Source organism: Seriola dumerili, unplaced genomic scaffold (assembly GCF_002260705.1).
Source record: "Seriola dumerili isolate Sdu_G_001 unplaced genomic scaffold, Sdu_1.0 BDQW01000295.1, whole genome shotgun sequence".
NCBI lineage: Eukaryota > Metazoa > Chordata > Actinopteri > Carangiformes > Carangidae > Seriola > Seriola dumerili.
Genome location: NW_019174550.1, coordinates 667534 through 679330, shown reverse-complemented (window position 1 = coordinate 679330; position 11797 = coordinate 667534). Strand labels below are relative to the sequence as shown.

General features: G+C 44.2%; 1 protein-coding gene across 1 annotated transcript in view; it reads left to right on the top strand.

Moving 5' to 3' along the window:
• Positions 1–3280: 3280 nt before the first annotated feature.
• The window catches only part of ppp2r5b (protein phosphatase 2 regulatory subunit B'beta), a 36842-nt gene continuing 28325 nt past the window's right edge, over positions 3281–11797 (top strand). Inside the window, exon 1 of the mRNA XM_022758355.1 lies at positions 3281–3603. Coding sequence (XP_022614076.1) covers positions 3411–3603 — 193 coding nt within the window. The 5' untranslated portion in view covers positions 3281–3410. The remainder of the gene's footprint in view (positions 3604–11797) is intronic.

Below are 11797 nucleotides of genomic sequence, written 5' to 3'. Positions count from 1 at the left end.
ATGTAGATGTTGTAGAAGGTTTCTGATTGATGAGCTCACAGTTATAGAGTACAATGTAATTGTTAAGTGCTGCTAACCATAGTGTTTGTAGATTTCTGTCTTTCCTCAACAGGCCAGTATAAATCCCCTCTGATGACAGCAAATGTGAAGTAGAGAAGACCAGCAGCGCCCCTCTGGCGTCAACTGCCAGCCATTTAGCCTACTGCTTTATACACAACCACCACCCCCACCACCCTCCCCCGGTGTTTTTCCCAGAAAGCAATCGGCTGAGCTCACCTGCGACACAACACAGGGAGGAGGAAGAGAAGGAGGAGGACTACAGGAGGAGGGAATGGGGCGCAGGCGCACGCTGTTACGCACGTCCTTGTCCTGCATATAGGATTATGAGGCTGGAGCGTGTTTATGGTGAGAGGAGCAATAAGAAGCGTTCAAGGCTGGCAGCGCAAACACATTCACTGCCAGCCAAGGTGTGACTTTGAGAGGGAGATCAAAGCGCGTGGATAATTACGCTTTTGAACAAACACCGTGTGTGCGTGTGTGTGTGTGTGTGTGAGATACAGTGAGAGAGAACAAGTGGCTTAGTGGGAAGAGGAACAATAGATGGGACTTGATCCTGAAAGCCAACTACAACCCCGCGTGCACGCCCAAACAACACACGCGCGCGCTCACCTCAAGATAGGAAGCGAGGAAAATGGGGGAAAGGGAGGGGAGGAATGAGGTGGTGGTGGTGGTGGTGGTGGTGGTTTGTGGGGGGGGGAGTCAGACAGAAACAGTGATAGCGGTGAGCTGGCGGCGCACAGGAGCGAATATTTCATAAGAGGATGAAACAGAGGTTCAGCAGAGGTGATGCTGTGAGAGCGGAGGAGCGCGAGACACTAATGACGCATCTGTAGAAAATGAAGCGGGTTTAAAGGAGCGCGCGGCCAGGCCACATAAATAAAGGCAAATAATTAAATAAATCCATCCCATAGCGTCATCCGCAGTGAGGAGCCTCATTCCTCTCTCTCCTTGCACCACCTTTAGGCTAAGGAACCGTTTCAAGGCAGACAGAGTGAGATTAGAGAACATCCGGTCACAGTTTTCAAAATAAAACCCTTACTGATGGACCTGCTTTGGAACATTTTTCACTGAAACAACTAGGCATGGCAAAGAGTGGCAAATCACTTATATAGAAAACATAACAAACAGGCAGATGACCTTGACCCCTTATCAGTCAATACAGGGGGAGCACCTAAGAATTCAGATCAACAAATCTTTCTCTGTCTTTATTTGTCTCTTGAGATATAGTTCTACAGGTGCTGGTGCTTTGTTGTTATATGACTGCATGCAGTTAGATGCAGAATCTGCCTTAAGGTGAAGAATGAATAACTGGACAGTGAAAAGAAAAGAGCTGTTTTCATAAATAGCTTTGTACATTCTGATAGTGAGGTGATACAAGAAGTATTGTAAAAGGAAGGACACTCATAACTCCAACCAAATCTTTTCATTTTGAACTCTACACTGCAAGCCCATGTTTACCAACCTGCCCAGGGATACTTTAAGCTCATAGAGGTCAGAGGAATTAGAGAGCATATCCAAATTTCCCTGGACAGAGTGCTTACTTACTATTGTCTGAAAACATTGTTTGGGCATTTTTAATATCACCAAAGTTGTATTTGTACGAGTAGCATGACTAGCTGTAAAAGGAAGATAATTTGTGATTCAGGCTGATAAGCAAATGTTTGTCTGTTTAATTTGTTTCCTTTTAATTAGTCTGATTCAATGCTGGATTACCAACTGGGACACACTGGAAACTTTCTCTTGAGTCTGGTTTTGAAGGGACTGTATATAAATGTAGTCTAAGACCTTTACAGTCTTGTGCATATTTATAGACCACCGTCTTGGACCCATGTATCTCATGTTTACCTACTTTAAGTTGACCATGCGTCAGTTTCTATACATCACAACACTTTTATTTTCGCTATCCTTTATTTTATTTTGAAAGCAAGGATGCCTCATTTCCTGTGCCTTCCTGACTCACTGCGAGCCTCTTTACGCAGCTCTCTGAGGCGCCGTAGGACGACCGGATAACGGGAACCAAGAAGGGGGACAGGAGCAAAACGCGTCAGTCTGACAGACATAGACGAGGTGCTATTGTATAACACAGGCCTTCAGTCTTTTCACTCCGGGCTGCCGCTACGAGGAGGAGCGGCTCCTCTCTTTCATTTTTGCCTTCTTTCTTGTTCCCACCGCGGAGGGAGAGACGGCGCGGAGCGGCGGGGGCTCGGTGTTGCATCGGCCGCTGGCGGAGGACCTGCACATGTCCGCGCGGTGAGGGACCGTTTGTTTCCCCGCCCTGATACGGTTGGAGGACGGCAGGAAGAGGAGGAGGCTGTGTGGAGGGGCATCAACCGCGACGAGATCGACATTATCAACGTCCGAGAAAAAATAAATAAGAAGAATAAAATAATAATAATAAGAAGCAGGTGCGGCCGTTTTGACGGTCGAAAGAAGATCCGTTAAAACGAGCGAGAAGGACAACAGTGATGCGGCAGCCGAGGTGGGCCCAGATTGATGATTTTATGATATCATCATCCACCGCCAGGACCGATCACTGATTTTATTGATAAGGAGCTTCATCGAGGAGAATAAGCTATAAACTGACCTGGAGTCCCTGTGTTTGTTTTTGATGTGGATAAACAGGAGGAGGTTAATCGGTGCTTGATTGCAGTGATTTTTCTTCAGCTGTATGATCAATTATAGAAATATATATCCTGATTTAGGCCCATGACTTAGTCTGTGTGTGACGCCAATAGTGCAGCAGCAGCAGAGAGAGAGAGAGAGAGAGAGAGGGAGAGAGAGAGAGAGAGGGAGTGTGTGTGTGTGTGTGTGAGAGTGTGTGTGTGAGGAGACGCGCCTGTCTGAGCATCATCTGGTAGCTGTACAGGGCTACTCCTCCACGGGGATGATACACAAGCGATTTCTCATCTGTGCGTGAAAACCAGAAGAACCGGGGATGTTGCTGATGCTGCTGCTGCTGCCATTTCCAGTCCGGCTCTGATAGAGACAGCGAGGCGCACAGCACGGGACTGGACAACCAGAAAATATCCAATCTCCTCACCTCTCCTCCGCCTCTGCACCTTTCTCCCTCCCCCCTCCCCTTTATCTCTCACCCCTCTCCACCTGCTCCCTCTTCCTCCTCTTCCTCCACCACCACCACAACCCCCTGGAGCGTCTATTCATTCTGATCAATTGATAATCCATCTGTGATTCAGAAAGCCACCCACTCCTCCATCCTCTCCTCCCATCCATTCACCCCTACATCCTCTTAAACGCCTCTCTTACGCACTCTTACGCGCAAAGGCACGCACCACCTCCATCAACACCACCACCACCTCCAGCGCACCGCCACCGCCATCTATACAGCCATCATGGAGACGACCAAGCTGCCTCCGTCCAGCCCGTCTTCGCCGACCACCAGCTTCTCGGTGCCGTCCGCGGAGAAGGTGGACGGCTTCCCGCGCAGGTCCATGCGCAGAGCCCGGCAGAGGAGGTCCCACAGCTCGTCCCAGTTCCGCTACCAGAGCTCCCAGGTGGAGCTCACCCCTCTGCCCCTGCTCAAAGGTGAGACACTGATTTACTGTGGCAGCCATCCAGCCAGTAATATAGAAACACCATGAGGGTGGAGAGTCCAATAAGGTTGCCATCAACTCACTCACATAATATACCCATTTAATCAGTGCTGAGGAGAAGGTCTTTTCCTATTGTTAGGTGTCCACTGATACACATCCTCTCTGTCCTCTGACTATCTGACTGACAGAGGTGACAGCAATGCCTTTGATTTATTGGACTGATAGGAACCTGCCGGTTGTTGGAATATTCTTCACTTGTTTTCATTATTGAATAATCTGATTGATTACTTTGCATTTAGTCCAATTAACTCTTAAAGGAAGTTGAAATGTCCCTCCTAGTTTCCCACTGTCCAAGGCGATGATCTCAGATTTCTCGTTCTGATAATTCTGTTCAAATTTTACAAACAACCATCAACTCAACATGCATCATTTCAAGGTGCAGGGTCCACAAAAGCGTTTACAACGTAGACAGTATTTTTTGTGTTGTAGTGTAGTTGATTGAAATATTGTGTATTTTTTGAAAGACTTACACAGGGGTCTGGGACTGGACTGGGTTTCAAGTTCAAATTCATGTATTCAGAGTCAACGAGCTTGGCGTTGACCACCTACTTACAAACTCATTAAAACACAGTACCATCCAACATCTGCTTGTCTCCTTGAGTGGTTGATGAGGAACACATCATCCCATCATCAGGAGGCCTTTCCCCCTGACAGGACACAGCTTGTGGAGCATGCTTCTGAGTTTCCTTCATAAATCGAACCTGAAAACAAAAATGCACCAAATTAAAAACCCATTTGTTCAAATTGTGGCTTTGGAAGGAAAGAAATAACATGCACATGCAGGCAGTCAGAGCTGCACCATTTGCAGGTCTGTTGTTGCCATAGCTCTAATCCCAGAGCTGTTGTTACCACACAGAGGCCACTTTGATCTGTGCTGATATGTGAGCTTGTTCAGAGTCCTCTCAATATGAAAGCATCCAAAGATCTAGGACCCATTGGCTTTCTCTTTCAAATATAGCACCATCTGCAGTTCCTATACACCTACCTGCTCCACCTGCGCAGACAGGCCTGGGTGGGGTTTGGCGTGATACCATTAGAGAAAGTGGATAGGAGGAGCAAAATTAATAAACAAGAGCTGAAATGATTAGATGATTAATCAATTAGCTGATTGACAAAAAACTAACCGGTAGCAATTTTAGTAACGGATTTAGAGAAACGGATCAAGCAAAAATACCAAATGTTTTCTGGACTCAGCTTCTCAGATGTGACGATCTGATTTATATCATGTAAATTGAATATTTTAAAGTTTTGGATTGTTGACTGACAAAACAAGAATTTTTCAGACGTCATTCACCTTCGGCTCTGGATACATTTGAGCAACTTTCAGAACAAAACAAACTTAAGCTCGATGTCATTGTGCAACAGACATTTCTGAGTCGGTTCACTGACATTATGGCCCTTTCTGTACATGTGCTACTGTTACGCTACGTGTTAGCATTTGCCATTATCATGTAAGTGCCTCGTGCGGCCGCAGTTGTCCCTGTTTGGTAAAAGTTAAACAGTTGCTTTGACCTCAGAAAGACTGATTAGCCAGTGAGTATAGTGTCCATATCAATATTTTTTTTTTGCCTTTTCTTTTGGGTCACGCAGTCAACAAGACCTATCCCTTCATGTTCCTATGATTTTTATATAGTTTCTATTTCTATATTCTTCATCTGCACCTCCTCCTCACCTTGTACGTCTTCTTTCCTTGTCTATGTTACCCATGTGTGTAATACAAGGGCACATTGTCAGTCGTCACATATGCCTCTGACCCCTCTTTATAAGGTTACTCCCCCTCTCATGTAGCCTGCAATTGCTTCCCATTAACCCTCTGTGCTGAGAGGATGCGAGGTGGGTGTGTCTGTGCATATGCCCTTATCTGTTTTCACACCTCATTTCCGCGGTGTTCACTTCCTCTCAGGCCCGAGAGCGAGGAGATGGAGATGGAGGGTTTCCATTGTGTCTTTACAGCACCTTTGGTTCAGACTTCTGTGTGCATACTAGCCGTAACCTTCTTAGACACAAGTCCCAGTTATCACATGGCTGCTGCACTGCTGCGGCACTGTTTCTGGATCCCCAGGAGGAACTGATAGTAAGATCCTGCAGCACCGGCGCAGGAGAAAAGCCTGGTGTGGGAAAGACTGTAACGGGCAGTATGTAGGCCAAGTGTAGACAGACTTGTGGGTGTTTTGTCCTCCAGGGAATCACATTCCCATTGTTAATTTGAAGTACTACTCCTGTTAACAATGGCACATCTCTTTCGATTCTGGCTCCCAGTTTCAGCCTGAAATATGAAACACAGAAAGACATGGCGTGTAACAGTTGAAAGAAAAAGCTGGTAAGCAGCAGCAGTGTAAAATCCACCCTGAAACACTGTCAAAAAACAGCCGCCGGGGTGAACACTGCCTTTTTATGGATCCATTTTGTAGTTTGGTGCTGTATCACATGGCTAGCCAGTGCAGATTAATAACAGAGGATATTTAAAATGATCAACAGTCAACATACTTTTACATAGATATTAGTCTCAGAGTAAGTGTGTCAATATTTTGAATATCAACAATCAAAAAAGCAAGAAATCCATCAGAGAACAGGGAGACATTCTGATTCTTAGCCTCAGTTGACCACAATGCAATGCAATCACAACTGCTGTCATCAACAGTGTGTGCAAAAAACAAATCTTTTGTACCTTGAACAACCAGATGTTTTTCTGCGCCTGAAAAATCTCCCATGGAAAAAAATGTTGTGAGTTGTCTAATGTAGTATAAATACATGACGCAGGTTTAAGTCAATTTAGACTGAACTGAACATCATAAGTTATTTTCTAACAGTGAAAGAGCAGTGGAGGTGGATTTTCCTTTCATGTCGCTCAGTGAGTGCTGGAGGATTTTTTTAGCCGACTGGTTTAAGTCTTTGAGAAAGGCCAGTTCATCGGTCAGTTCCTTTGCAGAAGTTTAGTGCATCCATCGTGTATTATGCATGTGCTATAATATCTTGTAAAGCTTTCAGCACAGCCTCTGTAGCTGTTACCTAATCCTGACATACTGATTTCCCCATCAACAATATCCTCAATCGACCACCGATGCGGTCATAGCCTGCATCTGTGCAGATCTGTCATCGGTAGCGTGTGAAATATACCGACTTTTAAAAATAACCGTTTGTAGTAGGAACAACAGGACAAGGCACACTGGGACTTTTTTTTTGTAGTGCGAGTGTGTGAGGAAGGTTTAAAGAAGTTTTGAAGAACAAAAGCAAAACTTTTCATTGGTTAATTCCTCTGCTAAATGCAGACCAGTATCCCTCCAGTGCCTGTGCAGGAAGTAGAGTCTCCTCTCTGTAGCGAGGCAGATGAGTTTGCTGTTAACTTTCATCTTTCTATTAAACATAACCACAATCTTTCCCAAACCTAAACCAAGTCTTCTAGTTGCCTAATTCTAAAGATACCTTAACCATAGTTTATTTACCTTAGACACAGTCATTCCCTAACCTAAACCACGTCATAGCTGATACACTCAGGTAATGAAGACAGTGAGAACTTTTTTAACGGCAGCACTGGATGAAAAAGAGACCTGGTATAATATGACCTTATGCAAAATTGTCTAACATTGATGTCCTACATGTATCTCCTAAAGATAAACTCTCTCATCCTTGTTTTTCTTGTTTAAGATGAAACTATTCAAAGAGTTTTAATTAGAGTTTTTAATCAATGCGTGGGGTTGAAAAATGGCCTAAACCCATGAAGTAGTATGTAATCATTTAACTTTAATTGTAAGCAGGGTTATTATATGTGAAAATAATTGAAACTCCATGGTTGCGCAGCAGTCTGCTCACACCGTGCGCAGTGATGAAAGCAGCTGCCCTGCTGAAGAGTCATCGAGCCAGGCAGCGATTTTTGCTTGCAGTTTTAGGGCTGCTGTTCTGTAACTGAGCCCGACCTCTGAGAGAGTCACATCTTGGTAACTGAACCACCGTCGCTAATATTCCTCTAGCGCTCGGTTACGGCGTCAGAGACACTGCAGAAACGTGCTGCAGATGAACCGCTGATATTTAAAGGATTTTTTTCAGTAAACAAAATGTTCAGAGATATCTATAGCAACATGAGAACACAGAGACGGATAGGTCGATCTCGAGGTGAGATGACTATACTCCCCTTGTGATGCTCCAGTAAACACTGAACTGACCAATAAAGAAGCAGCAGGGATAGTCAAGGCAACCAATTAATCCACAGCAGAAGGGTGAAGGATAAAGGGTCCCCGTAATCCCTTTTACAGTGTATTCATGTTTGGCCACGGGGCTGCAGTGTGTGTTCATGCACGTCCACGAACACACACATACACAGACAACTCACTCCTCTGTGCTCATTGTGTTCTTGGACCAGTTCTGGACTTCAAAGTGGCTGCACTGTCCTGCAGGGGACAGTTTAGGTCTATATAAATGGATATACTTGTTTGAAACAGAATTTATAGTGAGTTTTCACTTCAGGGTCTGTTTCATAAAAACACAACAGCCTTCTAGTAAAAGCTTCTTTGGATACTGAAACATTTTAGTTTAAATTCTCATAAAAACTTGAGACTGGTCACTGGTTTTGTCACTATTAGCAGTGAAATGTTTCAGAAAAGCCCCAAATAAGAAGTTGATTAAGTCGCACCGAGGCGCCAGGGCTTGTTTCTCTGGGACCCAGGCAAATTAAAATATTTAATATCTGCTGTCACACAGTTAGAGGATCACCAGATGGGCACCAAAAATCTTTTCAGACACGGTGGAAGCATTCCCTTTTCTGCTCTCTCTACACTTTAATCATCACTTTGAATAATAAAATACTCAAGGATGGTGGTGTCCAGTAAAGACGGGGCTGGGAGTTAATGGTTCTGGAAATTAGCCCAGTAGCGCTAACTGGCTGTCATCATCTCCTTTCTGTTTCCATTAGCGCAGAATCAGACACAGACTGCAAGTAAGCAAAAATAAAGGCTTTAAAGGCAGAGGACAAACTTGAGCTACTGTTGAAGCCAAGTCACGGGTTATACTTTGCAGAAATTGCACGTTGGTAGTGTTGAAAAAACTCAGCCATGATGTGAGCCGTTCTTTCATAATCACATGAATTTGCCTGAGTAATGTAAACTCCATTATCTATCATAGCCCATCATATAAGAGCCTCATCAGAGCTGATTATTAAGTTGGTCCTTGGCTTCCTCCTCGTTGTCCTCCTCCATGTCTTCGGTTACACTGCGGCGCTCTGTCTGACCAGAGAGCAGGCTGTTAGCTCAGCGCTCCTCCCCAGCTGCGATGCTCTCCCCTGGGGGTACAGACACCAGTCAGGCTTCCTGGTCACGGGTGTTGTGCTGCTGCTGGCAGGCTAACCAGGCTAAGGTCACATTCCTGCCCGACATCAAGTCAGCGGATAAACAAACTTATGACTGTAATTTATGCCCTTTTACCACACCAAAGAGAAGTTGCACAAATGTGTTACAGGATGATTGTTGAACTACCTCTATCAGTCAACACAGGGTCCTGCTGCATGCGGTTCCTTTCTTCTGACCTTGAGATAGATTCTGTCAATTCCCCTTTTAGCTAATTTGTAGACTTTTCCTCCTCCTCTTCCTCTGCTGCTCTCCCCACGTTGCCTACAATGCAAGTTAAAATGCAAAATGCATCTTATTCTTATCTGGTTAATCCATGCTACATATACACGCAGCATGCACTGCAACCAGCATACTATCAGCTTTGTCTGACCACTTGCATTTTGATGTGACTTACACTAAATGTGAGTCATCTAGGTGGTGTGTCAAGGACAGAAACATCATCACCAGAGGTAAAAATGTAGGTGTCATGATGACAGGTATTATTACCATAGAAACATCACAGTAGAGGCAGTGTTGCTGTGTGTAGAAATATCAGCATAGTGAGTAGAAAGCAGAAAGAAAGAGTTGGCTGACATATAAGTACATTCACTGGGAGTAAAACACCTTTACTGCAGGTAGATATATGTGATCATTTCCCTGGTAATCGATGTAGGTTGGGAACAGGTTTGACCTTTGAGGGTTTAACTATTCAGTAGGTCAGTGATTCTATTCTGAGCTGAGGGAGGATCAAATCTTACTAAAAATGTTGTAGTCCTAAAGTATTTATCAAGGCCTCAGTATGTGTATGTTAAAGCATGTACGTACAGGAGCAGGATGGTCGTGGGAAATTTTCTGGTCTGTCTTGAGGAACATGGTTGTTGCCAGCAGCTACCTCAGCGGGAGCACAAGAAATACACAAAACAGACTTCCTGCTCAGCTCAGGCCAGCAGCACGTTGTGCCAGCCTTCACTGCTGAACACTGCTGCTAAGCTCACGTTGCATTTTTGATGACAGTGAAGGGTTTCAGCAAATGGTACATTAGCAAACATGCCTCCTTATTTGGAAGTCACAAGCTGATCATACTATAACTATTCCTGTAGACTGTGTGTCACGAGAGGCTCTAGTTTTGTCGTCCTAGTTAAAAGAAAAAATCTGATCTGGAAAATAGGAGCGGATGAAGCCAAAAAAATTAAAGAGTCCAATTTTTACCACAGCTGTTCCTTACAGTCATATGTGGTGTTGGATTTCTTCTCATCAAAAATTGATACCTACTTGTTTATTATTATCTCCCACACCAATGTGAAAGCAGCAGAGCTGCAGAGCAGCAGCAGGCCTAATTGCTGTTTTGAAAATGAATCAACACGCAGCTCCAGTTCGTTTATCTGGGTGCTGAATCCTCGGAACAGCTCAACAAAAAATCATTACTAGGAAAGCACCCCCCATCAAGTAATTAATAGATAGATGTTTTATGCAAACACCCTTCCTGCAAACTAGCATTTCTAATTGCTATTTGAACCATGCAAATACAAATATCAATAAGAAAATAGCCACGTATGATGTTCCCTGTCCTTGACATTTCCATCAGTGGCTGCGAGCAGCAGCGGCTCCTCAAAGGGCTGCTGAGTGGCTTCAGATAACTCTGTCAGGACCTTAAGGATGTTGTGTGAGCTTAGAGAGTGTTGAATCTCCTGTACCTGCACAAAACCCATCCTGCTGGTTGGCGTCATCATTTAAGATGTTCTGTAAGAACCACGAAACACCCTGCAGTTAGAAGACAAGCACTGTGGAGAATGTAGGTGAATAAGGCTTTGTTGCACAGGGTAACAGATGGTGAGTTGAGGCAGGGTGGGATAATAGGAAGAATTAAAACACATTTAAGGTAAATGGTTATGTAAAGTATCAGTTTATGAGCTCATACTCCCTTTTAAAACAAGAAATAAGGATCTGCATTGCAGAGCAGCAAGTAGTCCATCTTTTTGTAACCAGGCTTTCTTGGAGTATTACACCTAAACATTTGCCTGATTATGCTATCAGCACACTGGATGCTGTTTACCACGTCAGAGGCTGCATTTGCAATCCTTCTGTTTCTATGAAATAAAAGGAAATGCATTTAAAATGCTCCCAGTGCTGTTCTCAAAAGAACAAAAATACACTGCTGCTTGTGTTTCATAATGTACTCACTAACAAAGAAGGGATTAGAAGCAAAACATGCCGTCAGACATGCACATTATGAAATCTTAAAGACCGAATGGAGAGAGAATGGACTATAAGGTTAAGGACATACAGCACCAGCCTTGTAAAGGTACAAGGAGGTGGTGAAGAAAGCTTTTAAATGTCAATGTCACCGCACTGGATAGATTTGTGTTAGGGTCAAAAGACAAGCGAGCACAGGTTCCCTTTTCAAAAGAAGGGTTTTATTTTACCCAAAATGTCCAAACATACAAATGAATGAAAATAAGCAACTTCAGTAAATAACTGGGCCCTTAAAAGAGGGCAACCAGACAGAAAGATACTCAAAAAATACTGCTAACGAAACAGAAACTCAACTCAACTAACTGACCTAACAGAATGAGACAGAGGGGATACATATAGTGGCTGATCAGCTCATTAGAAAACAAAAAGGGGGAAAACAACACAGGCAATAACTAAACCTAATAGCCAGAAACAACCCCCCCCCCCAAATGCTGATGCAGCCTTTGGTCTGCTCCATTTCTCTGGCCTCTGTTTTTAAGTGGGCTCCACCCTCAGCCACCTCTTTTGGCCAAACCAGGAAGGAGGACTGACACAGCAGACACGGTAACTCAAAGA